This window comes from Athene cunicularia (genome assembly GCF_003259725.1).
Source record: "Athene cunicularia isolate RWA chromosome 1 unlocalized genomic scaffold, athCun1 chr1_part1, whole genome shotgun sequence".
NCBI classification, from domain to species: Eukaryota; Metazoa; Chordata; class Aves; order Strigiformes; family Strigidae; genus Athene; species Athene cunicularia.
In genome coordinates this window covers 26,624,092-26,644,221 of record NW_020799091.1, presented here as the reverse complement: position 1 = coordinate 26,644,221, position 20,130 = coordinate 26,624,092, and the positions used below count along the sequence as shown (strand labels likewise).

The window sequence follows — 20,130 nt, the reverse complement described above, 5'->3', positions numbered from 1 at the left end:
CCATGCAAAAGTTCAAATTTACTTCATTCTATCCTACTTAGATCACATCTTTGGGCAGTGCTATCATGTGAATCTAAATTCTTTTTGAAGTAGCATTTTGACATTTATTTTCTCTACCTGAAAGCATCATGATGAGAAAGATTTACTTTTTCAATCTGCAACTACAATTCTCTAGGAATTCTTGAAAGGAAATCTTGATAAGGAAACAGAGTGTATCATCAGTAAGTTCACAGATGACACCAAGTTAAGTGGGACTGTCGATCTGCATGAGGATTAGGAGGTTCTACAGAGAGACTTGGATAGATTGGCTCGGTGGGCCAAAGTTAATGGATGCACTTCAACAAGGCCAAGTGCCAGGTCCTGCACTTGGGCCACAACAACCCCCTGCATGGCTACAAGCTTGGGGAGGTGTGGCTGGAGAGCTGTCTGGAAGAAAAGGATCTGGGGGTTCTCATTGACAAGCAACTGAACATGAGCCAGCAGTGTGCCCGGGTGGCCAAGAAAGCCAACGGCATCCTGGCTTGTATTAGAAATAGTGTGGCCAGCAGAAGTAGGGAGGTGACAGTCCCCCTGTACTCTGCACTGGTGAGGCCACACCTGGAGTATTGTGACCAGTTTTGGGCACCTCAATACGAGAGAGATATTGAGGTGCTGGAGCGAGTGCAGAAGAGGGCAACGAAGCTGGTGAAGGGCCTGGAGAATAAATCCTATGAGGAGCGATTGAAGGAGCCGGGACTGTTCAGTTTGAGGAAGAGAAGGCTGAGGGGAGACCTCATCACTCTCCACAGCTACCTGACAGGACGTTGTAGAGAGGTTGGTGCTGGTCTCTTCTCACAGTTAATTAGTGACAGAACAAGAGGGAATGGATTTAAACTGCAACAGGGGAGATTTAGACTGGACATTAGGAAAAAAAAAATCACAGAAAGAGTGGTCAGACAATGGAATAGGCTTCCCAAGGAAGTGGTGTTTAAGGGTTGTTTGAATGCGATGTTGAGGGATATGGTGTAGGGGAGAATGTAGAGTAGGGATGATGGTTGGACTCAATGATCCCAAGGGTCTTTTCCAACCTGAATGATTCTGTGATTCTCTTAGGAATACTTAGCAATTTAAAAATACCTATCAGATAGAGTCCATCTTATCACAAGAAATGGTTTAGCACACCCCACCCTGGTAGAAACATGATAATTTTCAAAGCAATCCAGTGGATTTAGACATTTGATGTATGCTGAAGTCTGGTTTTGATAATCCAAGCAGAAGCTATGGACAGTGTGTGTAAACAGGCAAAGCAATAGATGGTCCAGAGACAGGTCTCTCCAGGGACTGCTTTGCAGTTGGGCAAGGATCAGCATCAGTGACATTGCCAGACACTTGGCAGCTCTCCATGGTTTCTGATGTCTTCTCTTTAAGAAGTCACACTCTCTGTGCGGTCTTCTGTAAGGAAGCCAAGAGTGGTGTTGATCTACAGAGCATAACCAGATTACAAAATCAAGTAGATCTCCCTGTCTGCTCCAGCACATTAAGGAGATAGGCTAATGAGCTCAAGCCAAGGCCACAGCTCCTCAAGTCCTCTGGTCACATCAGCATCTTTGTTTCACTGGACATTTTTTTTTTAAATAAAAGGTTTTGAGGATCATGAAGAAAAAGTGAAACAAGTACTGTGCTTCCTGCTGTTGGTGTCAACCTGAGATCTTCAGAGTGGACAAGAGCATAAATGTTGTCTCCCACTAATGTCTCTTTACAAAGGTAGCCTGACAATATCCTGCAGACAGTCAATGGACATGCTGCCTGCCTTGAGGCATGCTAATGCTTTGGACATGTTGAGATGTGTCGATACCTTGTGTGGTTTGTGCCTAAGGCAGGATTAGCTGAGTTAATAATTGCCTGAACCCAAGGCCTGGCCTTCAAGGATGCCATTGGGACAGAGTATGAACATGCCACCTGTTTCAGCCTTGTCTTTCTAGGTGGAAACTCTGTTGTTACTTTTTTTTCTTGTGAGGGAAGAATAGTTTCTTCTGCTTTATCCACGGGGTGGGAAGAAAGTCTTGTATTGCTGCTTGTGCCTTACTAAGAGCACTCACTGCTCAAAGCAGGGTGGTATTACCCAAGATGGTGACTCAGGAAGAACCTCAGTTATAATGAGTCCCAAGCACTCAAGATCAAAATGACCAAGATGACTCAGCCCAATTGAAAATTACTTTTGAGACGGGCTGAAGTCCTGAGGAGTAACAGCAGCCACCTCCTTGTTTTCAGAGATCTCTGTGAGGAGGCTTCCTCCCTGCTACAGCTGCTGTTTTCCTGATCTCCTCCTCTACTGGAGGCACAGCGGTGCCTGGAAAGAGAACAATTGCTTTATGGTCCACCATGGGATTTCCAAGCACTATTTGCTGAGGATGAGTTTGGTTGTATAAAGATACTGAGGCCAGTAAATGTATTCAAGGCCATACTGTGACACTGTTAAATGCATTAAACAAAAGAACAATGAAGTTTTCAGCAATGAATTGTGATCCTGGATGGGAATAGGGAAATTTCTCTCTCTATTTTTGTATTTCTGAACCCCATTCCCGTAACAGCCCCTGTGCATGTGGTCCCCAGACACCACACTCCTTTGAGGATGGTCAGGATCGATGACTGTGCAAGGGGGACATGAATGGGTTTCCCACAGCTGTGTCCTGGGTTACTGTCACCCAGAAGCTTGCAGCTGCATCCAGTTTTGAGCCCTATCACTGCAATGGTGAAGCTGGGACCACTCAGTTTTCTGAAGGAAGCAGGTCCTGGTCCAAGTTACCTGCAAACCCTCAAAATCTCAGAAATCTCAGTCAGAAGTAGTAAAAAATATCCTCAGATGGTGCCTGGAGAAGAAGGAAGAGAAGGGTGAGAAAAATCCTCTTCCAACTACAGCTGCTGTGAAGAGCCATGCCACAAGCTCTCCCTCCCTGGGCCAGCTGGGCAGAGGGATGCCTGCCCTACAGCTGACATGCTTATGGTGCCAGTAGCCTCGGCTTCAGCTCTCGTGTGGCATTTTCCCCTGTGTGGAAAACAGCAACTGGCCAAGCAAGTGAGCTCAGAGGCCTGTCTGCTGAACCACTATAGAAAATTGAGGGGAGCCATTTAAACAGCTTGGCTTCTCTAATTGCTTGAATTACTCCCTGTGTTTCCTGTCTGAGGTGGATGTACAAGCGGGCAGAAACCTAGAAAGGTGCTTTTCCCTGGGTGGGCAGCAAGAAGGGTGGTGGCGATGCTTCCTTCCCCAGCTAACACTGTGTCGTGTCACTCTGTTTCCCTTGCAGGGACCTGCCACATCGGCTGGGCCTACTACTGCACGGGCGGGGGCGCGGCGGCGGCCATGCTGGTGTGCACCTGGCTGGCCTGCTTCTCCGGCAAGAAGCAGAAGCAGTACCCCTACTGAGCCGGCCCCAGGGCGCGGGCGCTGCCAGGCACCCCAGGGGCTTGCCAGCGTCTTCTGGATAACGGCGATGAACAAGAAATTTTAAAGTGCTTTCTCTCTGGAGCAGGCGTGGGGTGGGACAGTGAGTTGCCCAAGGGAGGGCAGGGAGGTGAATGGTGCCCTGGCTGGGCTGGACGGGGGTGGGCTTTCTCGCTTGAGCCTGCTAGTGGTCTGCTCTGTAAAAATATAAGCAAGGAAAACTCCACTTTGGCAAATGGTGAAATTGTGCGTGCACCAATTAATTTGAGAGGTTGGTGAGGGGATGGCAGTGCCGGGGGGCTTGGGTAGCACCCGGCAGCCCCTCAGCGTGGCATTCCTGAAAGCACACACGCATGCACAGATACTGACCATGGCACAAAATGAATAGAGAAGAAACTTTTCTGGTGCGATTCTTCTTTCTTTTCCTTTTTTTTCTCTGATGGTTTAAAATTCAGTGTTGCAACACTTTTTAATCTATACATTATACTTAATAAAAGGACCAATAAGCCACTTTATCAGTATTTTGTATATTCTCTACACATTTTTCTTCCCCAAACATTTAGCCACTGCTTATTCAGCCCTATATAACTTTTATTAAGCCTCTGTGTTTTCAGCATTATAACAAAAATGCAACATAATTACTTGGCATATGTAGCCTTTCCCTATAGTACTTTTCTGAAGTGCAGTAAATGGACAGTTTTTTGTCCATTGGAAATTCCACTCACAGTACTGTAGAGCTCTGTTGGTTACATACAACTAACAGGAAACTTCTCCCAGACATAGATTTCTGTTGCTATTATGTTTAGCTCATTGATGTTGTATTGTGCTGTACCATGTTTATTATTTCAATATTCATTTTTGTAAAAAATATATATAATATGTGCTATTTTATGTTTGTATTTGAAAAATCTCTGTAAATAAATTTTTCCTTGATCAATACTTGCAATGCATGGTCGTGTCAATAGATGAAAAAGTGCCTTTACAGATCCCACTGAAAAAAATCCTCAGAAATAATAATGACTTCTATAACCATGCTGTATCCTTTTTCCCTGTAAAACATATACATTTAGGGTTCAGTTACATTGCCTGAGGGTAGATATTTATTGCCACTGGATGCATTCTGGCATATCCCACATTTTTGCCTGATGCTATCCGGTGTCCTGCAGGACTTCATTGAGACCTTCCCCATTTTGTCCTGGCTGCTGCAGACTCAGCATTTCACACAGCACTGCATATCCCTGTTTAGGTGACTGAAACAAGCTCTTACTTTCATAATATCATCGACACTGATCAAATACCTACCAGGCGATATTCCCTGAGCAAGACACTGGTACTGTACATACAAAGCTCAAAACCAATCTTTTATGTTCTTTAAGAAAAACAATGTGAACTTAGAGCATGAGAACTTGTAAGGGGTTTTCAATCATGACATTGACTGATGTTATTCCCTTTCAAATTTGTTTTTCTGCTCTTTTTTTCCCCAACATGATATTTGTCACGTATTTCTAAGTTATGCCTACGTTCTAGTTGTAGTTCTGCTGGTTAATAGCACTTGTAGCTGTCGCAACTCTGAAATTGTGCAGTTGCTTTGTACATTACACTGGGCAGTTTTGGAGGTACGTAGAAATAGTGGTCAGTTTGCAGTGATCAATCCTGATATTGCTGAACTGAATTTTATCAGATTTCATTATAGGTTAAGCACTATTTATTTGCCTTATAGTGCTGTGCAGTGAAAACAAAATTGTACCTCACCTCTCCCAGATTAGCCCATAATTGCCCCAGTGTATCCAACTTCACTTCTGCTGAGAAGCACACCCAGCCATGCTGTGTGGGGCTTGGCACAGCACCAGCAGTGGTACCAGCAGCAGAGGGACATGGTGCTCTTCCCTCCTGCTTCCAGGTTTTAGGGCTCATCCCTTCTTGTGAGTGCTCAGGACCTTACCCAAACCTTCTGTGGGAGGTCAGTGGCATTCCATGTACACTCACAGTATATGCCTGTCAGGGTTGTGGATTGTTGCTTTATTAAAACCAAAGGATATATAAACACAACTTTGGCCGTGGTTCCCCTGGCTCCAGTAAGATCTTTAGCAGGTATCTCAACAGAAAAATGCTGCCTTTGTACAGTATGCTACTGCAGAAACATGCCTTTCCTTCCACTGAAACTGCAGTTTGCTAGATGAAGTTTCAGTGACTTGGCTATAAAAATATAAGTGTTATTATTCTAAATTTCTCCCTCTCTAGATTATATCCTGGACCATGCACCATAAAGAACATTTTGACCTTTTTTAGGTCTTCCTGTGCTCAGGTTAGGGCTCGATTTATCATGAGAAACTGGAACTACGCAATTACTTCATGAAGAAAATTAGGTTTTTCTTATGAAGCAATATAATTATAGCATGACTTACTTTCTCTGAATTTGTATACAATCTCCTTTTTTAAAATTTGGGATTGAATAAAATGCCAATTTTTAGTAATCAGGCCAATGCTATATGCTGCACCTGCTTTCTAGCTGTTTATCATAGCGCCTTCAGCTGCTGTGATATGAATAAATCAATCACAGCTTAATTAGGTTTGTCCATATTTGTGCATTTCAGTTCTGATATCCATTTATTATCATGGTTATCAAGTCTCACAGCTACAACCTCTAATAACTGCGAACTGGGCTAAAGATTGCTTTCAATTTCACAGTATGAAGTGTCAATGAAATATTTACAATATTTATCATGTTTAATTTTCCATGTATTTATTCTTGAAGATGAGGAGTTTGGCCTTGTATTTGTCAAAACAAAAGACATGAGCTTGCACAGACTTCTAGGTCACTGAATTCTGTCCTTGCCATTGCTGGCAATTATATCACATAATCCTGTTCATAAATTTATCAAGCTGTATTTTAAAACTAAGCGGTTTTTCCCTGACACCTACATTGGGAAGTTTGTGACAAAGTCTCACTCTTTTGTTGATTAGACACGTTCTAAGTTTGAGATCACCCTGTGTTCTCACTGTCAGCACAGAGGTCACAGTGTGCTTCCAACAAATACTCTGGGAGCAGCAAGTTTCATTTGTCAGTTCTAACTAATACAGGAGCTATATAGAAACAAATCATATGGTCACAGAGTATTGTTCATTATCAGAAACTATCTTAGGAACACAGGATAATTCAGGTGGGAAGGGATCTTAGGAGATCTGTAGCCCAGCCTCCTGCTCAAGGCAGAGTCAGTCATGAGGCCACAACAGGTTGCTCAGGGTTTTATCTCATCTGCTCTTGAAAACCTCCAAGGAGGGAGACGCCCAACATCACTGGGCAGCCTATGCCACTGCCTGACTGTCCTCATGGGGAAAGTGTTTTTCTCATAACTGATCTCTTGTTTCAAATAAGGGCCGCTGTCTCTCATTCTCCCACCAAGAATCACTAAGAAGAGCTCATCTCCATCTCCTGTCACCTTTCCCCCCCCCCCCGCTGCCATCTTTTCACCAGGCTGAACAAGCCCTGACCCTTGGACTTCCTGCACAGGTTGAGCACTCGAGCCAGCAGGTCCCCAGGTTCTTTCCACAGAGCTGCTCCCTGGCCAGGCAGCCCTAGCCTACACCACTGCAGGGGCTTCTTCCTTCACAGGTGCAGAACTTGGCATTTGTCCTTGTTCAATCTCATACAGTTCCTGTTCTCCCGTTCCTTCAGCCTGTCTCAGTCCCTTTGAGTGGCAGCCCTACCCCTCAGTATATTGACTGGTCCCTCCAACTTGGTATCATCTGCAAACTTGATGAGAGCACACTCCTTCAGCTCTTCCAGGTTACTGATAAAGCTGTTAAATAGGACAGGTTCTAGGATAGACTTGTGATATCCCACTTACTACAGGCATCCAGGTAGGGTCCAACCATGAGCCATGACACTCTAATCCAACCAGGCTTTTACCCATCTGGTTGTCTACCCATCCACACCATAATGTCCCAACCTGGGTACAAAAATACTGTGGGAGCCTGTGTCAAAAGCCTTGCTAAAATCTACACAAATGACAACCACCCCTCTTCCCTCAATCACAAATCCAGTCACTTTACCATGAAAGGCCACCAGGCAGGTAAGGCACAGTTTGTTGTTTACAAATGCATGCTGACTGCTCCTAGTCACTGAAATGAGGTCCTATGGGGCTACCAGTGTAAATAAGGTGTTGGGATCCTGTTGCCTTTGTGTGCTGAACTTTTGCTTTGCATCACTAAATACAGAAAAAAAATCATCATCAAATCTAGAGATATGAAGGGTAGGGAAAGAAATGAGCTCTGGAAGTTGGAAATTTACTTCATATATATGTTTGAATGATGCAAGTGGAGGTGGAAGAACTTGATGTAATACTTTTCTTACATAAGTTTTGTCTTTGGAATGACTTCAGGAGAAGACATTTTGAGTAGGAAATTTTCCACCCAAACCCCAGAGAGCTGGAGACTTTCTTTGCCTATGCAGCATGGTATGCAGCGCCAAGACTGTTGTCCTGAGCACTTACACAGTATTTCCTAAGAGGGGAAAATGCAAATTCTGTCATTCAAGCACGAAGTTAGGTAGAAGATTTTCTGTGTAAATATGAGGCATGTAAAGGCCCCGTCTGGAGTCTGAGAGGAAATTATGCTCTTTCTGTCAAAAAAAGTGCCATTATTTTTCAAGACTTATATGTTAACAAATGACTCAAATTTTCACAACATGCTGTAGAGTTTGCTCCCTCCCCAAAATAAAAATATATGTCTATAAAAATCCCACACAACACTTTAAAAATATTTTGAAATGAGAGTTAGATAGTTCCTGAGGCAGTTTAACCCCTCTATGTCCTTTTTCTTGATAGAAAATTCAGAAATCAGTTGGAACTGCAATTTATCTGTCATTCTAGAGTTTGAAATAGTCTATTAAAAATATCAGACTGAATGACAAGACAGATAATCTGTACATCAACATAAGCATTAATTCTACTCTACACACTTAACCTTTCAGAGAGACAATGGTGAAATTAGATACGTCTTTTTTAGAAGTGACATTTTAGCGTAATCCCTTAAGCAGTCAGGATTTTAAATATATGCTTTTGAGTAAGTAGTAAGTGTTTTTATTATTGTTATTTAAATAACGATCGATTAGAGCAAATGAAGAAAATTTTGAAACAGTTTCAAGTTCAGTTGTCTTAGTGCCAAGAAAGATAGTTATTAGGTCAAATATAAATAGGTGGCCTTTTTTCATGTTCCTCACCAAGAAACTAAATGTTCATTGAAATTTATATGGATATTTTAGGTGTGTAAAGACAGACTCTGACTCCTTTCATGGACAATTTTATGACCTTTTAGTGTTCTAGAAGTATCTGCTAAGAATTATCAGTATGTTAGGGATATTCTGTGTTATGATGAGCGTTTTAAATTAAGCCATCACAAGGAAAATTATAATCTGAACGGAACATATGGCACAACTTCATTATACATATCTATATCAGCAGGGCCCAGCACATTGTTGCCTGCTTTCCTGGCTTCCTCAGAGCAAATGAACTACATGTTATTCTGCTTTAAGCATCTGCCATCAACAGTGATATCCTGTGGCCCTCAAATATCTCCTCAACAGGCATTGTGGAGCATCCTGAGCATCACTAGAAGTATGATCATCTCCAAGCATGCCTCAAACATGATTGTTGTCCCCATGGTTGTAACTCAGTTCGGCTTGTCAGACTGGGGATGGTAAAGCCATGCTAGAGCACAGAAAAGCAGCCTCTCCTCTGAAGCCTAAACGAAATGCAGATCTATGTTAGCAGGTAGAAAGCTGCTGCCTCACACTGTCCATGGTGATGGGAGGACTGTTTGTTGTCACAGTGGAAAGCAGCTGTTAACTCCTGTCTGCAACAAGACTTAGAATCCCAAGGAGTGAGTCTGTGAGCCTGTAACCACTGAGGTAACTTTCCAGACATTTTGGTTATAGGACACACATGGAGGCCACTGCTTCAGTTCCCAAGAAAACACATTAAAGGCAAAGAGTGCTCACATCTTGCTTGTCCCCCTAAGAGGCAGACCCATCTGGGATAGATGGAAATGCTCATGTACAGCTCCTGCAGCAGCCCTGGTGTGTGAGACCTTTGCACCAATCCTCAGCTCTGGGACTGGAGGATAAAGACAGTGGCAGCAGCCAAGGGACTCTATGTGCTCCATGTGCTTTTGAACTGTATGCAGCCCTGCTCTGCATATATGAATGTCTTCAGCCTCTTTTCATTCTGCAGGAGCTATAGGTAACTTTGAGTGTCTTCACACCGGCCAGTAAAATCAATATTTAAATATGCTGAATATATAAATGTTGTTGGGCTGTGTCCTGGGTTTGAGTGAGTGGTGGCTGGTTTTGGTGGCAAGGGATGGGGCTACAGCAGTGGCCCCCTGTGAAAAGCTTCTCAAAGCTCCCCTGGCTCCAAGTTGGACCCACCTCTGCATCAAGGCCAACCATTTAGCTGCACCTCTGCAAGAGCATATTTAAGAAGGGGAATCTGTGAGGAGTTGGAGTTGTGGAGTTGTGAGGACAACCTCTGTGTGAACACCGAGGTCAGTGGAAGAAGGTAGAAGGGTGGAGAGGTGTGCTGATGCAGAGCCCCTCAGCTTGTGGTGAGATGGCAGGGCCACCACCCCAGCTACCCATGGAGGTCTAGGTGGAGCAGAAGCTGACCTCCAGCCTGTGGAGAACCCCATACTGGAGCAGGTGACTGTGCCTGAAGAAGGCTGGGACTCTGTGGAAAGAAGCTCCCTGTGAGAGACTGAAATGTCCTATGCCTGCTTGTGTCTGTGCAAACCAAGAGAAGCTGCTGCAGCCTGTGAATTGGTCTGGGGGGTGCTGCCCAGAGAAGAAGGAGTGTACTGAAGGATGCACTCTCCACTTCTTGGCGGTTGCATTGTCCGGACTCTTTAAACAAGCCTCAAAGGGGCAGACATGGACTGAGCTGGCCCCATCCTGTAGCCATTTGTGGCTCTATTGTGTAGGCCAGACCCCATGCATGCATTGATAATGGACTGACAAGAGGCAAACGTTCCTGCCCTGAAGCCAGATGCAACAAAACCTGTGATACCAGGACTAAAAAAACCCCAACAAACGAAAGGTAAGCAGATATGCTAATCAGTGGATACAATGAATTTTAAAAGGCTGTAGAAAATTTTGCTCAGTGTGCATCTACCATCAAAGCCAGATCCGTGTGCACCCACCAGAGAAGAACTGAAGACTGAGGACCAACGGGACGCCACTGGATCCATCCACTCACTGTGGCTCAATAACTCTCCATATGAAGCATCTGGGTTATTCTTGTCCATGTTATATTCTTGCAGCCCTATCCCACATCCTTGCTTTATTTCTGTCTTTTCCTTCCATTCTGTCCTATCGCTACCCCTCTTCACTTTTTTAATAATAAAAACCTGGTTTGGGTATATGGCATTTGACCTTGTCTTAATCTCGCTCTTGGGATCATATCGAAACCTCCCTTGACACTGGATCGGGACACCCTCGCTGTTGTAGTTCGGCACTGGGAGGACTGCAACACGTGGGGGTCACCCACGCCAGAGCAGTGAGGGAAACACTGCAGCCTGTGGGAGAGACTCATGTTGGAGAAAGTCTGTGGAAAGCAGCTACTCTGTTAAGTGTGGTTGTTAGTGTCTGTATTAAATTTATGTTCTTTTTTCTTTCCCTGATGAGTGTGCCTTTTGCCCATGAGCATAATGGGTGACATCCCTCCCTGTCCTTATCTCGATTCCTGAGCCTTTTGCCTGATTTCCTCCTTCTCAGTACAGGAGGAGGAAGGGGGGGTGAGCAGCTGCATGGTGCTCAGTTGCCCTCTGAGCTCAAACCACGACAGGCTGTGTAGAAAGAGTCATGCTATAAAGCACTTTTGCTCCAGCTTGTCACCAAAGAACTGAGTATTTCAAGTAATGGGTGGCCACTTCCTACACAAGAGTCTTGAGTGGGTGGTTTCCTACAAATTCCTCTGCCCCCATAATTATACCCTGTTCCCTAAACCTCTACCAGATGTGACCACTTTTCAAAACCTTGGTCTTTTGAAAGCATGATAGCTGCTAAAGGGAAAGCAAATATTTCATGTGAAAACTTCATTTTCTGTTAAAGATTCCAGTCATTTCAATGGGCTTGGACTAAACTCCATGACCCTGATCCAAAAACTAGAGGAGCCAATGAAAAATAGTCCACAGGCTTAACTCAGACATGCATTCAATGGGCAAAATGCCAGAACTATTCTATATCTGGCTTTGTAGTATGTTCCAGTAAACTGTCCATCTTTTTTTTTCCTGTGGAAAAAATACAGACACACACACACAGACACACACACACACACACACACTTTTATAAACAAAAATTTCCCTGTATCTTCCTTTGTTTTATACTTATCTAAATGTTCTTTGTCATCTGAGAATTAGCTAAAACAAGATCCTACAAATGCAAAAACCTATGTGGCAAGTAATATTGGCAACTAGTATTTATTTAGGAGTTATGTCTTCAAAGATCAGAAACTTTTAAAAAAATAATGTTTTGTATTGATTTTGCAGACAAACGAGCTGCCGGATTTGGATAATAAAGCACAGTTTTTGTGAAGCAAGCCAGCTGTATGTCCTTATCTTGCCTGTTCCAGAGGAAGAAAACGAAAAAGTGGATTAACTAACATAATGAGCATTTCAAAGGATATAAAATAAAATCTGTTATATGATGTAAGGCTGCAGTTCTTAGCTGATATTACTAGGCTGGGTGGGCCCGAATGGAGTCTTTCTTCTGCCAAATGGAAAGGACAAAGAACAGAAATTAGAAACGTATACTGAGACGTTTACTGGGGACCCCACTACAGGGTGGTAGTAGGTACTCTGCACCCATGACTCACTGTGGCTCAGTAACTCTCCATATGAAGCATCTGGGTTATTCTTGTCCATGTTATATTCCAAAAGTATCAGTAAGCTCTTTGTTTGTACAGCACCTAGGAAAAATATTTCCCAGTCTACCAGTAGGGCCCCTGGGTCCTATCCTGAAGTAAAGTAACTCCACAACAAGAGTAAGGGTTAGTAAAGGACTTTCTTTTACTGAATGGTAGTATCTTTTGGTGGGGAAATAGAGAAAGGAAATCTCAGTTAAAACACAAGCTATAATTAGGACAATACATTTGAAATGATGAAATAGATCTTGCCTGGAGCTCAGCAGCCATATTAAGAACTGCAGTGTGAGATACTTGTTTTCAAGTAGCTGTCAACATATCATTTGCTTTCTATACTTTTGAGATTACACACAGGAATTAAAGACTGAGTGCATTACTACACCTACCTCTCTAGCTAAAATCAGAACTTCTTTTACACAGAAACTCCTGCATATTGACTTCAGCAAGTCCTTGTGCCTTACAGGCACCCCAGGAAGTGCCTGACCCTGCCTCTTCTCAAAAATCTGTTGTGAGCAGGATATCTACTGCCATTCTCCACATCACACTTTCCAGCCCTTTGCTACAACTTGCTGCTACAGAGCATGTCTGTCACTTCTGGAAGGTTTCAAGCTGTTTCTCACTAACTGAGCAGAGTCTCTTGTTTAATGATAATCAGTTACCAAAAGATGCTACAGTGCACCACCGCAGCAAATTAAGTATTTAATTTCTAAAGTTATTGTTACATCCCACTCTCTTGCAGATCATTCAACAACTTTAAGGTAGTAGTAGTAGTCATCACTAATGCCTTAATGCATTTTCTTCTTCTTCTTTTCTTTTTTTTTTCTTTTTTTTTTTCCAGGTCCTGGGGGTAACAGTACCAGAAGAAATCACATTGCAGGTGACAAACACATCTGTGGTAAGAGGGAAAAAGTTAACTTTTTACAAGGCACTATCATGCAGAAAATAAAGCCAGCCATGCCCAGGTGTGCAGTGACATTTCAAAGAGGAAGCACATTAAATGTTTAGATCTGCAACGAAATAATAAGCAATCTGCATTTGTTGTCAACATGTGGAAGTGGTATTCACCTCTCTCTGAAGAGTGACACTGGTTTCGTCATGTACTGCTGAGCAGTTTCACAGCTCCTCAGTCTGTAGGTCATTATGCCTGCACATACTGCCAACATCAAGGAATGTGAATTACAGGGCAGCTTTCTGGGCTAGTCTGTCTCTCAAGGGGAATCTGAAAGAGATTTTAGTTAATGATGTCAGATCACTGAAGCATACCTTTTCAGGAGCTGATTTTGTGTGGCCTGTGGCCTGCAGTGTAGCTATGCTTAACTTGAAGCTGTCAAACAAGCTATCAGAGAGACCTAAGAGTTGACTGGGTAGAAACTGCTGAAAAAGGATATGGGTCTGCAAATAAGATAAGCTGAAAACTTGTTTTTAAGCAATATAGATAACACACTTGAATGAAAATAATTGGTATTAAAATTCCCAAACGCTGCGTGAGAAGACTTATGTACATAAGCAGAAGGTGATTGTTGATAGATTTTTCAGTGACTTCTGTTCCAGGCAATGGAGCTGGTTTTGTCTCCAGCTTACCCCATATTAGCAAGATTGAGGTCTAATTAAATGTTTATTAAGCCTCTTGCTTCTCCCTTCTTCCCTGATTTCCACTCCTACAAGACACTGATCGTCCTGGTGGAAGCTGTCGTATTCACTGGTAAATATTCTCACTCCATGTGTGGACATTTCAGGACTGTATTTTTGAAACAGGCGAACAATTTCTACAAAAGACTCAGCAGTCTAGTTCATATGCAGTTTCCTTTGGCAGCCACAGTAAAACTCCCATGAATGCAGCACTCAGTGCAGGGTACTTCACTGACCTTCATAATTAGGAAACATTGCTACCTGAGCCTTGTTCAGACAGACGATTTCAACAGTCAAGAAGTAAATGTACTTAGCAGCAAAGCATGCTGTTCCTTTTTCATTGCTGCTAAGACAGCAGGACCATTCAGAGCTGCCTTCAGCACAATTATAAAATGTTCTGAGCTGCTTGGAGCCATTTCAGTCAATCTGAGCATTTATTTCCTTTCATAGCAATGCAGAGTAAAGGGGCTGACAGTCCTTAACTGCATTGCTCAAGATACACAGCAATTCACAACCCAGTTTCTGGGGCAGGTGGTTCTAAGCTGTCCAGTGGTTTAGGTAGCACAGGTATCGCTCCATTGTTCTGACCTTGTAGTGATGCTTTAACCAGCTGCAATGCTGTGGATGGAGAGAAATCTCAGAAACAGTGGTAAATTAGAGATCTTTTTACTCTTTACATCATGGGCTTGAAGAGAGGCCAAGTACCTGGCACTTGATGGCTGTAGACCATTGAACCATGGCATATATGACATGAGCAAATAAAAAGAAGTGGTTGAGAACTTTTGTGCACATCTTGGACATCATTTCTGACAGTGCCAGCAGCAAGGCGATAGACTTGAACCCTGACTGCCACCCCAGCCACTCTGAGTACCAGCAGACACAGCAAAAAGAGGTCATCCTCCAGACGGATGTAACATTTTCCATATTAGCACTATTTTATTCCAGTTTACTTACCTCTACCTTTGCACCCGCTTGCACCCTCACCAATCTCCTTACTAATTTAATTTTCTGAATCCACACCAGTACCTATAGCCACCTATGTTTTCTTAATGGGTTAAAAAAGGAAAAAGAAACACACCTATGCTGCTCAGTATGTTCTGTGAAGTTAGACTCATTTGCACTAAAAAGTTCCCCCCAAAAATCAAGTGACGTTGACAAATTTGCTGAAGATCCTTTTAGTGCCTAAGAGGCATGCATTGTGGAAAATGTTTACTGTCTCCTGAGTAATGGAGTCTGTGATAAGTAATTTGTTTTTTAGGAAAACAATGTCACCTCAAGTAGCTGAAGGATATCATAATGACTTTCTCACATTGTAAGCATTCCCTTGTATCTCTTGGCTTCTTAGTACACTGCTGTATCAAAAATTAATATAAGGGAAACAGAAGATTGCTGCAAACATGCTAAACATGCTACTGCTTTTCAAGGATGCATCTGATGACTTTACTAATATTAAAATCAGAATCTAGTAGAAATGTACAGGTTTTGCACAGAGTATGAGAGCTGGCTTTAAAATTATGGGGCCCAATGGCATTATTATTCCTTAGGTCTAAGGATGTTTCTTTTCTGAGACTTGACAGAACTTCAAGTTCCTTAAGAAGGTTTTGGATTACAGGCACAGCATGGGATCCCTCTTGTGAGCCATGCCTCATGAAAAAAGTCAAGGAATTCTCAACTGTCCTCTGATCTCAGTTCAGGACTAAACCTTCAAAAATCTCCGTAACACTGGGAGACTCCATAGCTCTGTTGGATTTGTGGATCAACTGCCTGTGGAGAAGAGGCATCTAAAAATAGCTGCACATGATGAAGGGACACACTGGGGAGCGTTAGCAATGGAGGAGCAACCTGAGGGAGGCAAGAAGAAAATTAGACTGCCTTCTGCAGTGTTATTGCTGGTGACAAAGTACCCACTTATTCTTAGCATCATACAGTTCAGCACAATGACAACATTTTTGTTCTCAGTTTGAAAGGGCTAAACTTAAAGGGGAAAAAACAGATTTCTCATATCTTATACACTCAGGTATGCTAAATTAAATGCACTAAATGAACAATACTGAGACACCTCTGAACAGTGACTCATGGCCTTGGGCATGTGCACTCTGAGGAGTGAGATAAACTAGCCTGGACAAAGCACCATTCAGATATGTATTTCTCGTTTGGCATAGCAAGGGTACCAGAGTATGCAAAGTGAAAGTGAGCACAGGCTGGTACAACTTGAAGCATTATCAGTATCTGCACACTACTGCAAGCATAGCCATGGCAGTGTGCACAAATGTAGGATCTTGCATGGCTGGAGCTAGAGAGGGAGGCTGATTCAGGGCTGTTTTTTTTCTTAGAGTAGCCAGCTGTAACCAGCAAGTTCTGTCCCCCACCTAGTGAGCACAATGCGAGCCTCCTTTGCCATCAGGAAAGCTTCACTATGGCATGTGTCACCAGAGCCACAGAGCTCCTGACCTGCTTCTTTCCAGGTCATGTGACTCTGGTGGGTTTGGTGCAGATGGGTCCTGGGGAGTGGTGTCTAGCTCATGGCTTTTCTTCGATCTCACTTAGCCCAGGGATTCCATGCTGAAAGCAGCTCTGCCAGGTCTGCAGAAACGCCCTTTGTCATTGGAGAACAGAGAATGTGAAGCAAGGCAACTTACTTTGCAGTCACTGTTGAGCAACTCTTAGCATCACTACACTTGTGGGACCATAAAAAAGCCACCCCACAAGGGAGGCAAAGGAGCTTCATGAAGATATGCCTGTCTATGCATATTCTAGGAAACCAGAGTCGTTAATGAAGCTTGAGCATCCTTCCTGGTGCTCATGTCAGCATGTAAAGCATTTTTCCATTGACAGGTCTCTATGGACTTTGCAAAGGTAGTGAATTGTTCTCCCCATTTGAGAGGTAGGAAAAATGAGGCAGGTGTTCATATAGTCTTGCTGAGAGCTGCCTGTGTAAGCCAAAGGCAGAACCAAGCCTATGAGCCAGTCCTCTGTCTCAAACCATTGCCCTTCCCATGAAGCATCACTGCTTTCTGATAGGGACTTCCAGTAGAGATATATTCACCTTCATCTTCCAGGTTTTCTGAAAATGCCTTAACCAACAGTTTCCAAAGTATTCCTTCTATAACAATGTTCCTCTGAGCAGGAAAATTTCCTTCCAGGTGATGTCTGACTTGACACCAGTTCTCTGCCTGGATGTGGTTGCTATGACAGCTGCTCCCAGTTTGACAAATCCTTGTCCTGCCAATCTTCCACAAACACAATTCTTGCATATCTTGTATTCTTTGGGAAATCAAAATATGCTTCTGTTTTCCATCTTTTAATCTTCTCATGTCTGTGTCTTCTTTTGTTTAGAATCAATGTTAAAGAAGACTTGTGCTGCCAAAATTTTAACAAGAGGTTTTCAGAAGAAATATCCTCACCTCAGTCTATGACAGATTTGGAGTGCTGTTATTGCTTGTGCTGCTGAGAAGAGAGACCAGGGAATCTACTTTTATGGCTTGCCTTTGAAATAAAAACTCTTTCACACAAAAATCAGGAAGTCAACACTACTTGGCAAATAAATGCAGCTTAAGTGCTCTTAACTGGAAGTAGTTACAATAAACCTTCCTCTTAAAAAATCTGCTGGGTAATTTTCCGATGATGTGAACTGGGGTGCTGGATGGGCTGGGAGAATACATGTGTGTGCAGGAGTGGGCACTCAAAGGTGCTGAGAAAGTAATTTTAGCAGATGTTATAGCCTACAGGGATATATATTCTTCCACTGTCCCTGTTGCCATTTTGAAGCAATCAAGCACACATAACACTCACATAGGCATTATCTCTCTGTTAAAATTCTTGTCAGATCTGATCCTCACATCTCCACTCTGTTAAATGAATTAAACTCAGATTCCCCTTGACCCTGACTTATCTACATTGATTTGCATTTTAATAACTTTCCTTCCCTCAGTCACTTTGTTCTACCATCTTCTTGATTTGCTCTCCACAGTAATTTTGACTGAGTTCCTTTTCCTCAACTCACAGCAAGGGGAGGAAACCGATGCAAGCATGGGATCAGGGAGTCCACCCTAGTAACTCTGGTGACTGCTTTCATTAACACTGCCATTTCTCTGCAGAAAGCCATGCTGGGCAAAGCTGACTATCTCCTTGGATGCTTTGGATGCCCACCAGGGTGAATGGACACTGCTCTGATCATCTTCCCTTCCCAGGGTCCCTGGTTTTGGATATCTGACTCAGCTACCTTCCCTGCTCATCCCTTAACTCTCACATCTTTCCCAGTTCTGTTACTGTTCCCTCCCTGTTCTCAACAGAGGTTACCTTTCAAGGTAGACTCGGCCTATCTTTACTGAGGAAGCCAGCTGAGATAATGGCCAATAGCATTCATCCACTTCTAGCCTTTCCAGAAGCCATAAGACATAATTTGGCTTCTCTAAAACAACAGTTTTGCCCTGCAAGCAACCAGAGACAGCTGTGCAAGGATCATTCTGCCTAACTGCTGGCAATGTGGGTAGATGGTTACAGTTTTTGAAAAAAAAAAGTCTCTCCCATGACTCTCGTTTTTGGACTCTGACTTCCTTATTGTCACAGTGATCAGGGCTCCTTGTAGGAAGAAGCTTTCCAGTGCCAAGGGATGGCTGCCCGCCATGTCTCCCAGCAAGTTCTGTGAGCAACACGCAGCTACTGGTCCACTGAGTCTGGCCCCTTGATCTCTGCACACTGCTGCATTGGCTTAGGGCACGACTTCAGAGTATGCGTGTTGTGGGGGGAAGCTGCTGCTGTTGTCATACAGTTTCAGTTGAGTTTTCTTAACTTCCTGGTTGACTGCCAAAGACCATGAGGCTTAATTTCCCACCTTTGAGTTTCTCTCCTGCTCAGGATATTCCCATCTGCTGCATTTCATCTTGCCCAGGTAAAGCTATGCTTGCCAGCCTTCCCCTTCTAAAAATACTGCAGTGTTTGTTTTGGTTCCTCCAGATTGTGTTGGCTCTGACTCCGTGTACTGTGACTACTGACTCATGGTCCTGCTGGTCACCTCTATCTGATTCCAAAGTTTTCATTGTCTTCTGCTCTTTGCAGCTCTGCACAGACACTTTGGACTCATAATACTTAGCAATCTGTTAATGTGGCCACTGTAGAGATCCACTTTTATATTTAGCAACATCACTCATCAGTGCAGGAATTTTTCAGCAAAGGAAGTCTATAAAAAAGATTATCAGCTGTTCCTATGTTTTTAGACTACAGAGAAAAATATTCTACTGAGGTTTCATAAGCAAGAATACTGAACTAAATGATTTTTAAAATTTTGATTTTGCATTTATTTTCCAGACTCTCAGGTTAAAAAAAAATATATGACACATATTCTGCTATGTTATTTGCTGAGTGCTTTTAAATGATCCTAGGATTGTGTGCAATGGAACTGAGAACTTGAACACAGGACAGAATGCAATTAGCTTTATCCTGAGGACCCCTTGCAGTGTGTAAAATAAAGCTAAGTCTCACTGTAGCTTTACAGCAAAGTAAACTGCATTGTCTTCATATCTTCCTGGTAGTCCTTACACCTGTAAAAGGCCAAGGTAGCTGATAGGACCTTAGTGGATCAGCTGTATCTGACTAGATTAAATTAAAGACACTTTGACAAGCCTCGTGTTGTGGTTACAACCCAGTGATATCCCAGTTTAGAACAAGCACAGCTCCAGCTCTCACTTTAAAGCCTCTTCGCTCTGTTGGTGGGCAGCAGGGACCAAGCCTGCCAAGCCCCGCAGCTGGGATGGATGGGCTGACAACTGGCTCCATGTGCATAGCACCCATGGGACACCTTGCAGGGCCGTTATCTGTTTTCCACCAGAGGATCAAAGCCCTTTGAATAAGACAAAAGCCCCTTCCCTTGGAAGACCGACAGCCCCCATTCTGCTCTCCCATTCCTCTTTTATCTTCAGGCTAGCCTTTTTGCATATGTTCATGTTTAGTCCCTCTCTCCCAGCCCCACATACAGCTGGTGAGGTTTAGCAGCTATCTGGGCCAAACCTGAGCTACCACTTCTCCTGCCTGCTCCATGGCCCTTGCACTAGGTCTGCATCCCACTGCTGACATTGCTCCCTCTGCATTGGGCAGGATGTTTGCCACACACCTCTCACCCTCCTGCCTCTTGCTGGGTACCCCTCGAGTACCCGCCTATCAACT

General features: G+C 43.4%; 1 protein-coding gene across 1 annotated transcript in view; it reads left to right on the top strand.

Moving 5' to 3' along the window:
* Positions 1-4,370, top strand: part of LHFPL6 (LHFPL tetraspan subfamily member 6) — a 144,012-nt gene extending 139,642 nt beyond the window's left edge. The window contains exon 3 of the mRNA XM_026859571.1: positions 3,288-4,370. Coding sequence (XP_026715372.1) covers positions 3,288-3,406 — 119 coding nt within the window. The 3' untranslated portion in view covers positions 3,407-4,370. The remainder of the gene's footprint in view (positions 1-3,287) is intronic.
* The last annotated feature ends 15,760 nt before the right edge of the window (positions 4,371-20,130 follow it).